The sequence below is a fragment of the Haemaphysalis longicornis genome, unplaced genomic scaffold, assembly GCF_048455015.1.
Source record: "Haemaphysalis longicornis isolate Haplotype H1 unplaced genomic scaffold, Haemaphysalis longicornis Haplotype H1 scaffold_2, whole genome shotgun sequence".
In the NCBI taxonomy this organism is placed as follows: Eukaryota; Metazoa; Arthropoda; class Arachnida; order Ixodida; family Ixodidae; genus Haemaphysalis; species Haemaphysalis longicornis.
The window spans coordinates 61300484-61320333 of NW_027526295.1; the positions used below are offsets into that span (position 1 = coordinate 61300484).

At 50.6% G+C, this 19850-nt stretch overlaps 1 protein-coding gene and 1 long non-coding RNA gene across 7 annotated transcripts in view; one reads left to right on the forward strand and one right to left on the reverse strand.

Moving 5' to 3' along the window:
• LOC144168922 (uncharacterized) overlaps positions 1–19850 on the forward strand; it is a 71428-nt gene that overhangs the window by 10346 nt on the left and 41232 nt on the right. For 4 of the 6 annotated variants that reach the window (XR_013322296.1, XR_013322297.1, XR_013322298.1 and 1 more), the window contains exon 3: positions 1475–1643. The exons of the other annotated variants lie outside the window; for them this stretch is intronic. This is a non-coding gene — a long non-coding RNA (uncharacterized LOC144168922). The remainder of the gene's footprint in view (positions 1–1474; positions 1644–19850) is intronic. 6 annotated transcript variants of the gene reach the window in all.
• LOC144168921 (uncharacterized) lies at positions 1650–4694 on the reverse strand. The gene has a single exon (XM_077697918.1). It carries the CDS (start codon positions 4187–4189, stop codon positions 2318–2320), a length of 1872 nt encoding a protein of 623 aa, XP_077554044.1. The 5' UTR covers positions 4190–4694; the 3' UTR covers positions 1650–2317.

The following is a 19850-nucleotide window of genomic DNA, read 5'->3' on the forward strand; positions in this document are numbered from 1 at the left end:
CGTCTTCTTTGTCCGAACTCCACAACATGTCGTCTTCACTCGCATCCAGTGTGTTAATCACCATCGTCGTGAAAGTTTTCCCGACGACGTCATCGTTGATCTCTCGCCAGGCTTCCACGATCCATTCGCACAACATCTCCACGGGTGGCCCTTAATTTTGCCACCTGGAGTTAGCTGATGCTGTCCTCCAGCCACCCAGTTAGTGTATAGCCTGCGAACGTTGTCTTTAAAAGGCTTATTTATGGACACGTCCAAAGGTTGGAGTACCGAAGTGAGGCCTCCCGGAATGACGGCAATATCCGTGCGCAGCTCCTTCAACTTCTCTTGTACAGCTTCAACAAGGTGCCGCTCGCGAAAACTGTTTAAAACGAGCCTGGCCGGATACAACAGGCTGCCTGGTCGCCAGCCCCAGACTTTTGATCCAATGCACCATCAACTCTGTGGACATCCAGCCTTTCTCTTGGACCCTGACGTAGATGTCTCAAGGGAAATTTCCCTTTGGAAGCGTCTTCCTCTTAAAGATGACATAAGGCGGCAGTTTGCACCCATCCGCAGTCACTGCCAACATGACAGTACAAGGTTCGCACAGGTCCTTGAAAACCTTGAAAAGCCTTGAATTTAGAAGTGTAAATTTCAAGGCCTTGAAAGTCCTGGAATTTTTAAAGGGTCCTTGAAAACCCTTGATTTTTCTGGAGAAAACCAGTGGCCCTATCTTTTCACAAAAATTTAAACTGTTTGTCATGATTTTTAGGTGTTAAATATGTAAAGAAACACTGTAACAATCAAGTATCAGTGTAGTGTGTGAAATTACGAGTTGTGGATTCTCATTATTACGAGGCAACATTGGGAGCAGCACTCCTCAATAGAATTCATGTCACGATACCGTCCCGTGAAAGCCGGCTCCTGTTCTCTATCTTGCATGTTCCATCTAGTCTGTGGACGGCCTTTCATTGCATGTTTGCTGTGCCTCATATGCTCCATCTGCGTTTGCTTTTACGTGCAAATGGTGGACGTGTACATAGTTCATCCTGCCTTGCAGCAACACTTGCTGAGTTAATTTCAGCTGATACTCTTGCTGACAAAGCAGGAGATGCAGGCAACATTAACTAAGTTTTGAAATCAAACAGCCTCAGCGAAACACCAAGAAAAAAAACCCCTCTAAATATAAACTATGAAATAAAAAATAAAGCTGGGGGAGCATTCATCCCATAGTGCCTATCTAAATGTACATTAATGTTCTTCGTTATTAGGCAATATCAAAATTTTGCGTTGTGTTGAAAAAGTTATAAATAATCCCAGATAAAACATAAGATGGACATAAAACATAAGATGGGAACCTTGAAAATGTGTTTTCTGGTCCTTGAAAGTCCTTGAATATTTGCTTTTGATGCCTGTATGAACCCTGCAGTACAACTTTGCTTTTCCGGGCAAGATGTCCTAAGCACGCTTTTTGCTCCTCTCTTCTCCTTAACAGTCGTGTTTCTCGGCATGTCGAGACACAAGGAGGTCTGATCTGCATTCCCAATCTGCGACAAAATGAAGTTCTTTTCTTGCCGGAGCCGTATAACAAAACGTGAAACTCCAGCACCTTGTCCTCGTAGGCCAAGGGCAAGCGCTGGCACAACGTGGTGCGCCTCCTCAGGGTGAGTCCATGGCGTCGCATGAAGCGCGCTGTCCATCCAGAGCTTGCCTTAAGGGGAGATGCTACTCGAAGACACTTTTTTTTTAATATTCACGGTAGAAGAATGAAATTCAGGCTGCTGACATAGTTTTTTGTGCAGATTTCAAATATGTAATTACTTTTGTTGTGAGTTGCATAGTTCTTATGTTGCATCATGACAATGCGTAAAATATAAGCATTTTTGCCCCCACTTTTTCTCCAACTAAACTTCCGTGCATTTAGTTCACTGATGGCTCATAGTATTCCTCATACCCAGTAGAATGCCGAAAACTAACTTCAATGTACATATAAAGCACGATAAAATAGGTAAAAAATTTAAATCTAGGAAGTCTAAATTGTAAGAAGGTCAGTATGAGTTAATTATTTTTTTGTAATAAAAAAGTAAGTGGTATCAAAGTTTCATATAGATAACGGCACTCCTCATGCTTTAGAGAATATGTGGGCAAAATTTCATTCAGATACGAGCATTAGAAGTGCCAAAAACAAGGGGGGCAAACTCAAAAAGTTCCTAAAAATTACGTTCTGAGAAAAACGCATTTGAAAGTAAAATTGAAAGTTTATTTACAAAGCAGTGCCCAAGCTGTGATAAAACTTGCACATAAATGCAACCAAATGTCCACCCAGCAGCCAGTGCAACTAGAAGCAGCCTGCTCCATAGGTTTGTCCCTCGCAGCTCTTCCGAGCAGACTCCGCGTCTCGAGACTTCTTCTTCATCGTACGCCGATGTGCCCTCGCTTCCGCAGTCTGTTTGGTAGACATTTTTTTCTGCCGTGTGTTGTCTTGCGAAGCGCCAAGCACAACCAGATCTTCAGTTGGAAGCACGCCCAGCTCCTCCAGGACACGTTCAAAGCTGGAGTGCCCTTGATTGAACCACAAAACTGCCAAGGCAGCGGCCATCTCCACAACAAACCGGGAGGCAAATCGTGTCTTCGGGCAGAGGAGCCATATCTTACTGTTCAATGACTCAGCTGCGTTTTGTGTTTTGCCCTGAACACAGCGTGTGAGCAGCTCCTTGTCAGTCAACCTCTTGTAGATAGGCAGGACTGCCTTCCCCTGTGCCTTGGTGAGCAGTGGTGTGTGGGCAGGTGCCGGTTCACCCAAGGCTTCAGCACGCCTGTGCTTGCACCAGGATGTTGCGCCTGCTGGGCAGTACTTGTGACTGCTCGCACCATCGGTAGAACAAGAATGAAAATAGGAAGCCCAAATGGCCTGGTGCATGCCTTGAACGCTGCCCCTGTTGCTTGTGATGGCAACTTGGTAATAGGTTTGTAACTTGTGGATCACAGGATCCTTCAGTTTTTCACCTCTAGGCAGCGGCTCCTTCACCTTGCGTATGTTGGTGCCAAGGCGCTTTGCCACATGATTGGTACAATCTTCCTTCATTATCTGAACAGCACCATCGTACACATCGGCATCTACAACTGCATTATAGGCTTTCGAGTCGCCATCACTGAGGAACACCCCAAAAAGCAATGGCGTAGCATATTCCTGGCTCCTCTGCCATATCTGCAATGCTGCTTCTGCTTCCATTGCATGCGCCGAGCAGTCAACATTTCTCTCACACACAGGAGCATGGAAAGCTTGCCAAACTTCCTCTTCCTCATCTGGAAGGACCTTGTGCCGACTGCAGGCTAGACAGAAGTTTGACAGGACTTCAAAGTCCAAGCAAAGCCCAGTGTCAAGCGACACAACCGTGCCAATACCATTGTGGCTCTTGTGGCCCCGTTTCTGCCACGTACCATCGTACATCACGGCAACGTTGTCCTCCCCGACTTCACTTCTCGTGAGCTGCCTAGATGTCTCAAGATTTTTTGAGACGGCACTCATTGCTGCGCCGTGCACCTTCCTACTGATCGCAGCAAATGACTTATGATGCATGGGCTTCGGCAGCCCAGCTATCGCAGAAAAGCGGACCAGCTGGTCATAGCCCATCCCCACAGAGCGTGCTGCCACAACAGCTTTCACGTTTATGGCGAAAGACTCACGCGAGCTCCCGCCGTCATACGCTCTGCTTGCGCTCGGTCTGTTCTCCGCACTTGTGCTTGCATTTCCGTCCGACGCAACTCGCCGTGACGTGTACGACGCGGAAAGAACACTTTCTGAGCACGCAGTGTTTTCACATCGGAGCTCTAGATACGACGCGAGTCCTTTGCGCTTCTCAGCCGGTTCGCGAACTCGAACTTCCGATCGCCGACACGTCGGGCAAACCGCGCCGCTCACCAGCAAGTTCAGTGCTGTAATGTCAGCAATAACGTACGAATCCCCTTCGCGTGCTCTTTCTTCATTCTGAAAGAGTCCAATCTTCTTTTCGGAGGCACTCACGTACTCCAACGCAGCGTCGAAGTCGCACAAGTTGTCGGCGTCGCCGTTGCTAGGCCTCGCGGCCGCGGGTGCACTTGCCGTTCGGCGAGTCTTCGGCGTCGATTTGCGCCGGCGTCCCTTAAATTTGTGCACAGAGCGGTACTTCGAGGGACGATGAATGGCTCTGTTAGCCACTTTCCCAGTCATAATGCAGGTTATAACGCACAACGACTGTTTCTTAGCTGGGCAGTTCGAAGTGACATGGAGCCAGCAAGTAGGCTTCACCACACGCCAACGCGGAGCAGCCAATGGCGATCCCCGATTCGTACCACGTGACTAAAAGCCCGCCGCACGGCACGAAAAAAGCAGCAGAAACATCCTTTTCTTTATTATTTTCTGCTCTGCAGCAGCCCGGGCAACCAAGGTCATTGGGAGAACACGGCTTGGCCTATCTCCTCGCGCTGCCCGCGATGGCGTGCGGATGCGCTGTCTCGGGCGCGCGGCGCTTGAATAGAGCGTACTTTCGGTCTTTTAACTGCCACCATGGGCTCTTTAAATGCTGTTTGAACTAATTTCCAGTTTGAATTAGGCTTTGATTTTTATTTTATAGATGGTAGAGGAACTAATCATGATAAAACAAGTGAAAACAGAAAAATGAAAATTTCCGAAAAAAATCGATTTTTCGACCCGCATCTCCCCTTAAAATGCTTCGCTTCGATGCCTTGCGCTCGGGCAATTCTGCGTGCCTCAGTCTGCGCTATGTCAAGGGACACTGTGCATCCGTCATGACAAAGGCCCGTATGACCTGAACTAGTTGCTCCTCCACTTGCGGATACATTCCGGACTTTGCACCGCGGAAAGGCCGTCATGAGTTGTTGGTGGCCCGAAGTTTCTCCTGCTGACCTCGCCAGTAGTGAATGCTTGTTTCTCCGACCCCGAAATGTCTGCTGGCAGCACGGTTTCTGTGCTTGACGGCATACTGCACAGCTTTCAGTTTGAATCCAGCCGTGTAGCTCACATACTTCCCCATTGTAGAACACGCCACAACACGGCCACACCAACTGCATGCCGCTTGCGAAATGGCGAGATTTGGTGTTTATTGATGGCAATGGCACTGTTGCTTGTGTCGATAGTTGATTGAACTATTTTTTGCTCTTTGAATCGTTTTTTTTATTTTCTACGGGCACGTTAAGTGTGAACCGCATGTAGCAAAAGCCTAAGTATCTGGGTCCCGACCATTTTCAAACTGCCGCCATGGAGACTGCGCCTCCCCATTGGCACAAATCATCAGACTTGTGCCACTGCCGTGCGTTGTCGCAAGTCATTTTCCAGTCATTTCCTGAGCACCTCGTGCGCGCATTCAAGCGGCCATGTTCTGAGCGAGGCAGAAGCTGCCACGTGCAAAAATGCTCTGCGGTTCATGCTTTAGGTCACTTTATCTGTGTGCCACTTGTATAGTTGTTCCTTGTGCTTCACGAAAATTGTGTTTCATTTCTGCCTCGGCTTGCAATGGTGTAAATATGGTGCTGACCATAGTGCGAAGTTCGATGTGCGCCTATTATGTGCGGAGATAAAAAACTCAGATTTTTCGCGACCAAACTGGGGTTGCGCCTATTATGTGTGTGAGCCTGTTATACGAGTAAATACGCTAGCTAGTGTGCTGTCAGGTAGTATGAGTGCTCCGCTAGATTATGTAGGCGCGCAAAACCGATTTACACCGGAGCATATTAGCCATAGCACCACCATCCGAGGAAACGCGGCTTACGGAGACACTCCTAGTAAATTTCAGAGCAGTGGAATGGCAATCAGCTCCACGCATATGCCAGCTTCACGACGCCGGCCTGCGACACACACCTGGCATTTATACAGACCGAATGTACCACACCAAGTCCGCGTCAGAAACGTGTACACTCTCCTAAATACACCGCATTTGCCAGCAGAATGACTGCACGACATAAATATGCATTTCCAACGCATGCAAATAGTAAATGTCACTCGTGAGCGTGACCCAAAAGCAGCGGTGACAGTGGGGAGCAGGCCGGAACCTCCTGTGGCTACTGTCGAAATAGTCCGCTAGGGCGATTTCAGTGGCGCCCCTACAGGCAGCGCTCGAGGTGTATAGTGGTGCCCTAGGTAAGCAGACCTTGTCCCCAGATGGGCTCTTCGTATAGTCGAGCCCTGCTCCTTCTGATGTTTTTGTGAGCATGTGGGGAGAGGAAGTGAGCTAGGGTGCTTGCCATTTCGGACCTGTCTAAGACGGATATGTGCTCAAGAACATTGAAAAATTATTTCTGCACAACACAGTCATGTTTTATGAACTCATTCATTTCAGGGCTTTCTGTAAGTTGGAAGTATTATGCAATGCGTGTTCTGAACAAGCAATTGCTTGTAAATTCTAATGTACCATTTTTCCACATCTCTTCAGCCCAGCATGCCTTAAAATGATGTGTAGTAGAGAGTCGAGGATTCGTTGTTTACATCTGCAGTATCCTTCTTGAGGTGACGCTCAAGGTCAAGTATCTTCCTCAAACAATTATCACTTGAGGTTGAGTGAATTTCCATGTTATGCTTGTGGTGATGCACCTCATTGCATCCATGCTGTTAATGTCCATATGTTCACAGGCATGCGCTTTGAGTTCAGCCGGTGACCATCTTAAATGGTGATGTCCTCGTTAGGTGTCGGCTTTGCCTAATGTCTGTATCTTCACAGAGACATGCACAGTCATGGACAGCCTAAGCTGAAATAATCACAGGTGACAACAGATACTGGTGGCGCGGTCCAGGCACGGGAACGCACAGCTGCGACGAGATAAAGCATGCTTGAAAGGGCCCTTCGAGAGAGAGAGAGACAGTAGGGGTCCTGGGTGACGCATGTCTGGGGAAACAGCCTCGACTTGTGCAAACCACACCTCAGGTGAGTCTGCCCAAAACGGAGGAAGCTGAGGCAAAACGGAGGAAGCTGAGGTTTTGAGGCAGATTAAAAATTCTCGCTCAATCAAAAAAAAAAAAAAAGTGGAAAAGCTTTATTAAGCTTGAATCTCGCTTCGCATAGCGTGGTCTGCGAGTAGGCATTTTTGCACGGCACGCGAGCTGTGCGGAGAGTCAGGCGCCCAAGAATAACACTTATCCGAAAAAACTGCCGTAGATCAAAACTTCCTTTTTTTTTTTTTTTTTTTTCAATTTATGCTGTACGTAACATGAACCCTTGGTTACCACATCAATCATGCAAGCTCAGAAAGGGCTCCTCACACATTCATGATGGGACATCACTGATGCACATGTACAGTCATGATGAATTTGAAGGTGCCCACGGGAGCATCGATCAACGGGCCTTTCAAGCTGCATAGCGGCCGATTTCCCAACTGTGGAGATGAGTATAGCACTGCCTTCTTCCCCTCAAAGTATCTTGTATGATACAAGCATGATGGAACCCGTAACATAGCGCTGCTGCTTGTTTCTTTGCCACCTGCGCGATCACCTTCAAATTGTTCGCGACATTCTAGACGTTTTTGGTGGTTCACTGGCCGCCTGTTAAGCTTTCCCGAGCGTAAACATTTCGAATTGATCGTGCAGGCTCTGCAGTACTGCACGGTGTTGACTGGGAAGAAAGAAATTGTCACTTGCAGTCAGGGTCGGGGCCGATCTCTTGTTCCACTTCGGCCCGCACAAGCAGTTTTCGGCGGAAGTCGTTGTAGGAGGCGTCATTGCAGTCCCATAGCATGGGACGACAATGTACAGCTGCAATTAACTTGTCATTGTATTCAAGTCGCAACTGTCTCCTCTCCATGTTTACTGTTCAAGAGATACAACTGTACCCAGAAAAGGCACGAAAGGGGCGCCTGCTCTTTGGCTGCCGCGTGCGCAGGCGCTCTGCGCAGACAAGAAGTACAAGGCTGTGATTGGCTGCGGCTTCGAAATGCTGTTTGCCGGTTCTGGTCGCATTCGCCGCCGCACGTTCGACATTTAGCTCACGTAGATCGCCGGCGAGCAGCCGTATTTTCGACGCCGGCGGCGGAGCAGTCGCCGCCGGGCGACGTTCGCCGCCTTTTCATCTACATTTCCCTGCATGGAGGTCGGCTTTAAGAATGTAAAGTGGATCTGGGAAAAGGAACAAGAGGATTCCTTCATTTCTTTGGCTTGCGCAATAACGGAAACTGCTAGTTTGTGCCTTCCAGACCTGAACAAACCGTTTGTTTTGCAGACAGACGCTAGTGACTATGGTGTGGGAGCTGTTTTGTTGCAGGAACACGAGAACGAGCTACGGCCTATTGCTTTCGCGGGCCGCACGCTCACACTGGCGGAGCAGAATTACTCTGTAACCCAAAAAGAGTGCTTGGCTATCATGTTCGCATTGTCGATGTTCGACATGTACCTAGAGGGAGCGGTTTTCACTGTGCAGACAGATAACCGGTCACTGACATGGCTGAAGGGGCTTAAAAACCCCGCAGGCAGGCTTGCGAGGTGGGTGCTGACATTGCAACGTTACGCGTACACAATCGAGTACCGCTGAGGTTGCACCAACAAGGTAGCCGATGCTTTGTCGCACGCGTTGCTGGAGATGGGGGCACGCACGGTGAACAGCCTCAAAGGAGGCGGCAGAAGCGCGCCTCCTTCGGGGCCGGCCACAAAGAGAAAGAGAAGCGGCATCTCGCAGCGGCAATTTCTCGCCACTCGAGAACGGAGGAAGGAAGGAATCTGTACATGTGGGAGGAGGTAGTAAGGAAGAGCTCATTGATGTTTAGAAAGCAGATGGTCAATGCCAGCGGGTGCTGAAAAGGCTAGCGAGCGGCATAGCTGGCACCGGTAACGCGAGGGGTTTGACGCGTATCTGCTGGGCGATGATGGCTTATTACTTCGCTACATTCCCCAACTGGACGACAAAGAAGCGGTTTCATCCCTCTTTCGAGTGGTGGTTCCAAGGAAGTTGCGGAAACGGTTCATGCTGTACTTTCATGACTCAGCGCTGGCAGGACATGGGAGCAGCAGTAAGACTTACGACAAGTTATGCCGTGTTGCGACCTGGCCAGGCATGAGGAGAGACGTAATGAGCTATTCCCGCGCTTGCCCTCTTTCTCAGGTAGCGAAGCCGCGCGCTGGGAAGCGTGGGGGTTTCATGAAGCCGGTGGAAAGCAGCTACCCTTGGTAGATTGTAGTGTGTGACTTAATGGAACCCCTCAAGATTCGCGCGAGGAAACCAGTTCATTCTGGTTATAACGGACCACTTTTTAAAGTGGGTGGAGTTGTTTCCCCTTAGAAGGCTAGCGTCAGAGCGGATCATAGATAAGGTGTTGGAGACATCGATTGTAGATAAGGTGTTGGAGACATTGACTCGTTTCGGCTTCCTGTCCAACCTAATCGCTGCGATGCTTCGTATTTCACAAGCAAAGTCTTTTCGGACTGTTGTCAAGAATTGCAAATTCGGCACTGGAAAACGAGTCCCCATCATGCTCAGAGCAACACCACTGAAAGGGTGAACCAGAACCTGAAGGGCATGCTGGTTGTGACAACGAAGGAGCATAAGGACTGGGACGCGCGTTTGCCTGAGCTGGCTTTCGCGACTAGGTCTACCGTAAATAGGTCAACGGGCTTGACACCAGGTTACCTAAACTTCGGTAAAGAGATCGCTTTCCCACTGGAAAATGCAGTGCTGTACGCGGCTGTACGTGCTGCACGTGGCACCACGTCGTGCCAAGGACATGTGGTGCCACGTCCTCAACCACCTTTGGCACCCACCCCTTCAGAAAGCTCCACGCTTTTTACCAGTACCCGCGCTGCTGAGCACAAGGTCGCCGGTTCGATTCCCGGCCGCGGCGGCCGCTTTTCTGATGGAGGCGAAAAGCAAGAACGCCCGTGTGTACGAGATTTCGGCGCACGATAAAGATCCCCAGGTGGTCAAAATTAATCCGGAGCCCTCCACTATGGTGCGCCTCATCGCCTGTGTTGCGTCGCCGCGTTAAACCCTACAATCAATCATTTTGCCAGTACCCAACTGAAGGGTCTGTTCTTGTCAGTTCCAGCATTAGAGAGTTTTAGCATAGCGGCTCCCATACGCTACGCTAAGGTTAGCAGGTAGCGGGACCGGACTGCGGATGCGCGCGCGGGGAGTGGGAGGAGGTTGCCCCTCAGCGGAGGGAAAGAGCGGGCATGGCGAAGGCAGGCCGCGCGGAACTAATCCACCTCACCGTGACGAATTTGCTCTCCCCAGTCGCACCCCACTACCCGCCGCCGCCGTAGCGTTAGTGGACGGAGCACGCTATGCTAAAACTCTCTATTGGCTCTCCACCTTGCCTGCCTGCAGGTGCTGTGTTGGTGATGTATGCGAAGAAGTTTCTCCTGAGGAAACCTTCCGCGTAAAACTTGCCGGAAACAGCGTTTGTTGCCAACCTGATGCGCGGTGACAACTCTGCCTTGCACTCATTCGCGTCGTAGCATGCCATGTCATCGCACCACGCGTATGGCCACATGCCCACTTCGACCTGCCGCTCTTCCTTCCCGGTTGGTGTGTTGGTGAACACCTGAAATTTCATGCCGACTAGGTCGATGGTGTCGCACATCCACGGGGCGAATGCCCAGTTGCGCACCGGAGCTGCAAGGACTCCAACCGACACCGAGTCCTCATCTTCGTCAAGGTCGAAGAATGAGTTCTCGACTGGTGGTCTGCTTATCACCGTCCCCAGCTTGCCCATCACTGCCTTGATCACAAACATTGGCAGTGGAAAGCCGTCGACATCCTTCAGATGCCTCGCCGCGTCATCTGTTGCCACCGCCTTCGTCATATCGCTGTACCCAGTCCATTTCAACCCCTCATGGTACAGCTTCCTCTTGTTGTCAATCGAGTTCGTGGCCCTTCCGTTCGTGTATAGTGGCACGAGTTTTTGCAACGAGGTTGTCATCTCTGATGACGTCACTAGACCGTTGAGAGTGGCCCAGTCGAGCCCGAAGGACACGTGACCCCGGCCTGGAGTAGGGCATTCCCACTCAACCAGTATGTCAGGCTCATCTCATGTCGCGGGTGCACCGATGGTCTTCCTGGCATCACAAGCTCGAGGGCTCTGGCCATCTTGACCTCATAGTCAGCCTCACTGACAACCACCAAGTGTGCTGTGCATGCGTGCGAATTCAGTTGGGGCCAGTCTGTGGCCGCGTATGAATCCATCTCTCTGTACCCCTCGCAGAGCACTCCCGATGGCGCCAAGTGGTAGAATCTTGCCCACTCGAGTTGGCCCCCGACTTTGCCGGTGTCATCCTACGGACCGAGTTTCTTTGCCTCTGGTCCCCCACGGCCGAAGTTCTTCCCTTTCGCTGGCTCCTCTCCGATGCAAGTCAGTCCACAGCTTGCCTTCGTCTCAGTGTTCACTGTCGCCCCGCAATGAAAACCTCTGGTCAGCTTGATTGCCAATGTCAGGGCCGTATCGAACACCCCTGACGTGCCCACCAGAGTCTAGCATTGTGAGCGCATTGTATGCGTCTCTCTGGCGCCCCACCGGCGTCCCGACCGACCCGGCCGTACCCATCCAGTAGTCGACGATCGACCTGACCGTCGGCGCGACAACACGTTGCGAAGGCGTGCCCTTCCCGACAATTTGGTTCTGTGTCCCGGCCACCTCGAAGTACACCCTGTCATTTGGGCTGACCTCAATGTCGATGACGACAAAGAGTATGTTCATTGGGCCACTGATGTGCGCTTGAGCCGCACGTGGCACACAGTAAGCCCGGAGCGTTGCCGCTGGGTCGGCTCCAACCTGGTCGGCTCCAACCTGGAATCAGCCTGTTCCACACGCTGATTCCAGTATGATGTCGACACGAAACTCAGCGCGTACGGCACCACCCCGCGTGTCCCGCTGTACTCCATTTTCACCGGCACCACGGCAGTCTTGGACCCCCATGTGTCTATTCCGAAATTTGTGTTGAGCGTGGAGCGCAACATCGTCTTTCTTGTCATCACCTGTGAAAACATCAACAGGTCGATTGCCGCTGTGACCCCTGATGGTGCGGCCCTGCCGTACTTTCCTATGCCACGCTCAACTCCCTTTATACAGGTATCAAACGCTACTCGGGTCCCGATGTGGGTGATTGTCCACACCTTGTCCGCCGGCAGCATTGTTTCACTGAGGAGCATGCAGCGCAGGTACGCCGCCTTGTCCTTGTGTGACCCCGTCGATGTTTTGACCGCCTCGTGGAGCAGGGAAATGGCCTTGGTGTCCATCATGGCTGGAAAAGCAAAGAACCTGTTGGCCTGGAAGTCTCCAATTGGCCTGCTGAGCACCTCGGCAATTGCCGTGAACCTTTCTGTCGTCTCAAGTCCCTCTACACGGGTGGAACTGCTGCGCCAATTGCGCCATTGTGCGCCAATTTGCCCTGCTGCGCCAAGCTGCGCAGAAACGGCAATTGGCACGATTATTGTCCATTGAGAGCATAAAGCGGCAAATTTAGCCGAGTCTTGTCGTCGTCCGGGCAACACTGAGCACTGGCGACACAATAGACGCAGCCGCATCCACGCCGCATCCATAGCCACGGCAGTTCGGTGCACTCGTGGTTTCCTCGTGGAGTTCATCGCAACGTTGTTATCGCCGCGGCTTTCCCGGCAGGCTTTCACCAGCATGACTAAAAGTACTTCGAACAGTTATCTAGTGATATAACTTGAGGCGTGGCCTCTGGAATTTGCAGCTGCTCGAAGTAAGACGAACGACCCCTTCGCACATACTTCGCATCAGTAGTTTTTTTATTATTACGATTTTTGCGCAAGTACGCAGTTACTGTGGTGATTGAAGTCTAATTTTTCGGTACCTGCACGAACCGAGAACCGCGACGACGCGAGCTTCCGCGCAAAGGGCTTTTCTGCGATACTGAGCGCATGCGCACGCGTGTTGCGGCGGCCGCTATCACTTTCCTTTAAAACAGTTGCGTGCAGCGCGCCACACAGCCGCCGTACTCGCTCGCGCGCCGACGAGGCCCGACTCGACCGCGAAAGCGGGCGTCTTGATGGGATGCCGTGCCCGCATTCGCCTCCGCGTCTATTACGGAATGAGCCGTCGTGAAATCGCCATCTTCGTTCGCTGCCTACCTTTGCCTGCCTATGATGCCTGCCTTCTCGGTCGACGCGGCGGCGGCAGCTTGCTGCGAATATGGCATCATATTGTACGGCGCCTGTCTTTGTGTTGGGGAATATCTATGCGAGACGATGCGCACTCGGCGAGCGCTGCTCGGGTAGGGCACATTCACGACGCAAAGGCCAAAAAGTCGCTACATTTAAAGGAATTGGCAAAAAGCAGGTTTCAGTCCCGAGAAAAGGGTAATATCAAGGTGCCAGCTCCTATTTAATTTATTGCGCTCCTTCTAAATAATTCTGGCCAATTCTATTTTTCATGCAGTTTTTGGATTAGTTGCTCTTAAAAGTGCGCTCAGCCGCATTATTTAAGGCGTTCAGTGTGCTCCAAAAGTGCTCCAAAGTAGCCCCTAAATTGCTCCAAACCTGCTCCAAAATGGGATTTTTGCTGCTCCAAAGCTGCTCCAAAATAAGACTTTTGCTGCTCCCATGCCTGCTCCAAAAAGCTAGACCCTGCTTCCACCCCTGTCTACACCAGTCCTCATCTGCGGATCTATGCAAACGAATCGCATTGGCACCCATGCCAAATACGCCGTCTTCTCTTCTGTTCTGGCGCTGACCTCGACGCTCCACTTCAGCATGCTGAAGATCAGGGGTTCGGGCCAATTCCAAATTGTCATGTCGCTCGGGTCTTGGCCACCGACTGGTGCACCATTTGGTCTAAACATGGCGGTTGACCCGCATTCATGTCGATCACTTCCGGCAGGGACTGAGCCCAATACACCTGGCATAGCTGTAGAGGCAGGGATTGGTTTTCATCTAGCTGAACCATTGTTTGTGACATTTTCCATCATGATGGTCTATGGTTTTTATGAAGGTTCGACCATGCCTCCAACCAGTTGGGTATGGGCCCTGCCACCCATGCTAACGCTTCCCATCTAACCCCGGTGTGATTTGATCTAACATTCTCGTTGTTAAAAAAAAATGAAATTTTGATGCCCGATTCTAAGAGGAGGTACCCATCCTACCTCTCCCACGTTCTCCAAAGCCACATTCCTGCACGTATAAATTCCTCGTAGGTTATAGGCACTACGAACCAGAAACAGGCTAAAGGGGCTGTAAATGAAGAAAAATGAAAGCCCCTTTTTTAAGAGAAAGACGATACTTAAAGCAAGTTATATGATTCAAAGTCAGTCTAAAATATACACTGCTTTGACCGTTCCGGAGTAGTGCAAGCGCATAGACATCGACTTCATAACGCGAGGGACCGTGGTTCGATTCAGACCACAGGAACCGCTTTTCCTCAAGGAACTTGGTTTGCCTTCATTCATTATCATCATTGTTCTGTGAAGCCCATTGTGTAAACTTGGCTTTCCTGCATCTCGTTTTCCTTGGACGTCGGTGCCCTCAGTGGTAAACAAAAAGAGTTGCTTCAAAACCTCTGTTATAAAAAGCACCAGCTGTTATTGTACACCACGTATGGCAGTATGCACTAAAACTGCAGGATTTCCCGCTCAATATAATCCAAACACCAGTCAATATAATCCCAGCGCCAGTGAATATTGCCGTGAACCATGTATGTGTTTGTTCATTTATTTTTTGTTTTTACTGCCGGGCCACGCCCGGCTGCGTTCCAAACGAAGCGCGTCTTACATTCTTTACTTTTATGCCGCACGGGCTATCACATTCAGATAAGCAGACTGTTTCGCCCTAACGTCACTAGCCCAGAATAATCTTCTGTGATCTACAATGTTCTGGGTGTGAATTGACGGTTCCACAAACACTTGCGCCTGCAGAGCAGATGTCGTGGCATTCTATTTGACAACACTCGCTTGTGCAAGTCACTTTGTTGACCGCTGCTTCACTGCCCCTGTATTCTTTTGAGTTTGGCGCATCCCAAAGTCCCACCTGCAGGTTACACTCTGCTAACTCATCAGTCGCACGGGCTTGAACAAGAAGGCCTGCAAGAGCAGGCTTGGCGGGTGATCGGTCTGTGGGGTGACTGGGTCCCACGGGGTGATTGGTCCGCAGAGCCTCAGACCGACTTGCAAGGTTCACCCGTGGATCGCAGGGGGGGCGCCGAAGCAAGCCCACCAACCCACTCGCAGAGATCTAACCAGTCTCCTCTCAAGGTGTGATGGAAAGACGGAAAGCAAAACTGCCCGCCTCTCCCGGCAGGGGGGTGTGCAGACCCGCAGTAATTACCCGGGCTGCTCAAGGATCGACACCTTTTTTTCCACCCTGCGACTGCCGTCCAATGCCGTGCAGCCATTGGGTGAACCCTATTAGCCTAGCTTCACCCCCTTTCGGAAGTTCCGCCGTTTCCCAGCGGGTACCTCGTGGAGGTTGGGGCCACCCAGGAGGGCCAGCTCTACCACCCTCTGTAACTCGGCACTCGCGCTCCCCAGAAGCAGGGTTACAGAGGTATGCCAGCTCCCCCAGCGATATGGACCAACACCCTTTGGGCCCCCGCATGGGTTACAGAGGTGTGCAATTGCCTCCGGCCCGTGTCTCTATCATATTTGAAAACCGATGAGACACCAGGTGTGTACCGTCGAGTGATGTAGTTAAAGGCAACGTTGACACCCCGGCCTCCTCCCACGCGTTACTGCTCCCGGCCATTGGGTAAATCTGTTATCCCTGCTTCCGCGCAGATTAACAAGAGAGTCATAGTTACTCCCGGCTTTGGAGAACGAGCCCTATCACCGATCGTTCTGACAGTTGGAGGGGGACTCCCCCGTTCCAGTTCTGCTATCCCCTGTTCGTCATCGCCAGTGCGAACGTGATAGGCCTTGAGATTGCTAACGTGCAAGGACCCACCAGCATTGTCTGCGCCGTAATTCAGTATGGCCCTTGCCATTTGTGTGCGAGCGCTGTGGTGAAGCCGCGTACAGCATTGCTGAGTGGGTGCGTTCTCCTTAGCACTAGGTCACCGATGTTGTACACAAGGGGACGACGGCCTTTGTTATACTGCTCGGCTTGCTCCATGCGCGCCACGATGATTCTCCTGAGCCGAGCGTTGCGCTGCCAAAAGGCGTTCTCGGAGCCTAGCCGCGTACTGTGACAGAGAAGGGGCGTTACCTGCCACCGTGTACAGCAGTGTATTTCCCAGTGGGAAAGCGATCTCTTTACCGAAGTTTAGGTGACCTAGTGTCAATCCCGTTGACCTATTTACGGTAGTCCTAGTCGCGAAAGCCAGCTCAGGCAAACGCGTGTCCAAGTCCTTATGCTCCTTGGTTGTTGCAACCAGCATGCTCTTCAGGTTCCAGTTCACCCTTTCAGTGATGTTGCTCTGAGCATGATAGGGACTCGTTTTCTTGTGCCGAATGTGCAATGCTCGACAACAGTCCGAAAAGACTTTGCTTGTGTAATATGAAGCATTGTCAGTGATCAGGTCGGAGGGGAAGCCGTTTGAAACGAGCGAATGTGGGAGGGAAGGGAGCTCGCGGCGAGGGGCTCCGAGCAACACCCTCTAGTCCAGAAGGTATTGTGGCAAGGCGCTTCCCACAGTGCACAAACAAATGCATGACCCCAACACCCCCAGCCTTCAAAGGAAGAAACAAGAAGAAACAAGAAACAAGGAGCTTTCTAGCAAGAAAGACCTCGCACACTTTTTTACGTGCAAACACAGAAAGGTCTCGCCCATTCCATGCCTGCAGTGCACGCTTAGCTTGCATGAGTGCTGATTACCAATGAGGCCCTGTGTTCTGTATTTGATGCAAAAGCACGCCTAGGTACTGACAGTGGGGCGCTATCCCAAATAATGCTAGCGAATCTGGATGGTTTCATTTCCCATGGTCCGATCCCAAATGCCCTAGTTTCTTCCATGTGAACATCCGCGCCAGACACATCACAGGCCTTCTTAGTGTAGTTCGTCTAGTAGGTCAACTCCACCCATAAATGTGTTATACGTCTTCACAATGGCGGGCTGCTGAACTTCACGTCTTTCATTTTTCATGCAGTCGTACTGCTGGCAGTTTCTTAGGGGCTTGTCGCTCGTGAATGTGCTGGTTATGTTTACTCGGCTGTGGTACCGGTTCACTGCTCAAAATTTAACCCTTTCAATCGTAGCCGGCCTTTTCATTTCAGCATCACTGGGCAATTGGCAACCAGAAATCCTATTAGCACGCACAGTTCCTACGGCGGGAATCCTGCACTGGTTAAATTTACAAGCAGTTTTATGAAAGTGAACCAATTGTCAAAAAAAAGTAAGTAGCTCTTATTCTCCGGAATAGAGCACGAAAGCGCAAGTGCAGTCTACACCCGTTACAAAGGACCCTCTTAATCCTGAGAAAAACGTCCGCTGTAGCCGAAGTATGCAGTATCCGACACAGGTGGGGGTATATGAGGGCAAAAGTGAGCGCTTTGACCAATATTGCATGTACACAGTACAGACACTTTGTTGTTTTTACACGCCTGCAGCACCTCTGCACAGTGTTCGCGCGAGGCCAAAGAATCGCCTAAACATCGTTTCCAAAGCTTAGCACTGGCACTTGGAAAAGGCCTAGCGCATGTGGTCAAGTGTGTAAAGACGCATGATAAGCTGAACAAATAAAGCAAGAATATAACTAGGAGCAATTATTAACCAGCTACAAAAATCAGTCGGGGCCATCAGAATTAGCTAGGCTCTTTTGAATCCCTTCGTGACAAGGCAGATTTCCAGAAACCATTCATCAAACAAATCGAATCGCTGCCTGACGTTTCCCCCAAAGCAGCTTCCACAGTTTCTATGATTTTAATGTCTGGTCATTGAAACAGCTTATACGAAATAATCAGATTGACAGCTGTGAAATCAAAAGTTAGACTAGTTGGACTGCGCATGGCCACCGGCAGATTGCACACAATGAACGGGAACCAACCCCACCCTCCCTACTTGAGGAATTTCTTACCTTTGTCACCAAACGAAACGGGAACGACGCATGCATGGGAATAATAAAGACTGACCTTCACTGAACCCGGGTTCTTTATTACATAAAAAAAAATGTGACTAAGGGCAGCCTTGACTCCGGGTGCACCACTTTGTGTACTCTATAGCACTGTTGTTCAATCTCACCGAAGTCGCGTTTATCGGCAGCGGCCTCGTTCTTAATGGTCGAGCAAACCGTCTGCTTAGACAGGCCTGTACTTCTGGTGATGTCGGCCTGTTTTTCCTCATGTTCGACAGTGCTAATTGTGCTTAATTTATCCGGCAGTGAAATCAGCTACCGTACCGCTCATGCCGCTGGTCACACTTACAAAAAAAAGACAAGGCTACTGGCAGTGGCTTGGCTTGGCTGCGCCAATGACCCGGCTGTCAACAATGTTGCCAGACATAGGTTTTCTCGCCAAACTAAACCTCCCGGCCAAACTAAACCTCGCCAAACTAAACCTCGCGCTTTTGCGCATCAGGTGCTTGCCCGGGAGAGTCCGCTATAAACATTCAGTCGAAACAATTTTCGCCTAAAATTTAGTCTGTTGTAGCCGATAGTTTGCTCTAGCCAGGTCCATTATGAACGGAGTGGACTCCATTTGAAGTGCATGGGGACCAGACAAACCAACAGAGATGGTCTGTTCTAACCGAAAGTCTGTTGTTGCCGGATCCGCTGTAGCGAGCGTAGACTGTATAACATTACAGCTTGCTCCAAGGTCAGGTAATCCTGGAACAGGGCGAACCTCCCCTGTGTAAATAGGAAAGTTAGAAACAAGCCCATGGTCGTTGCATAGAACAAAACTTCTATAGCCCCACTTGTGAGGCTTGCTGAAGACACATTGCTTGAGCGATGAACGGCCTTTGAGTGGGACCAATGCTCCTCAACCATGGGCATTGGGGACTTTGGAAGAATTTAATTTTTAACAGCAAATTATCAGCCAGTGGTCGTATTTTGAACAGCCTATCTTAGCCATCGTTCGCTTCCAGGATATTATTGTCATTGAAATGAAAGTTGTTCTTTATGGTTTGCCACCTGTTGCGTGACATAACTTCTGCTACTTCTTCCACTTTCGTCTTGCGGCTCCAGTACATGCGCGATCGCAGAAGCCTGTACAGTTGAGTCCCGCTACAGTGAAATTGACGGTGCGCGAGAAAAAATTCGTTGATGTGAAATTCAGAAAAAAACAGCTCACCTGAACTTTTAGGCCACAAAACATTTATTTCCAAAGCTCAGGCAGTGTAGCCTGCTTTGTTTTCCTTCCGAGGAACGCCATTACGCGGTTCTCACACTCCATGAGCAGTTGCATGGTGACTTCGTCGTCATTCGCAGCCACGCAGTTCCTCACGACATCAAATGCATCGAGTACGCGCGCTGTGGCCGGTGGAGGTGGCAGGTCCGGCACTTCGTCTTCATCTGAGTCCTCCTTGTCGCGGACACTCTTTATGATGTCCTCATCACTTAGTTCTTCGTGCGCGGTTACATCAGTGTCAGCGTCAATGAAGTCGTCGAGCTCAACACCGCACGGCACATTTCCTGCATCCTGAAGGGCCGCCCAGAACGCAAGCGCCTCTGCCGGTGGACGCCCTGCTTAACTGCAGTCTGCAGGATCCTCAGGAAAGTCGGCGTCGGCGTTTGCACCTCCGAGCTTAAGTCCAGCGTGCGCGAAACGGTAGGCGACTATTTCTCGCCCGGTTGCAGCCCATGCGGCGGCCATCATCTCCAGCGCTATGTACAAGTTCAACCTGGCATTGCGGCCGTTGTCCAGGTAGACTAGGAGGCGCTGCATCACCCGCTGGCGGTAGGCGCACTTCAAGCTTATGACCCCTTGGTCTAGGGGCTGTATCGCAGAAGTGCAGTTAGGCAGAAGAACTTCAGCTTCATATTTGTTAGCTGCGCATCTGGGATGTGATGA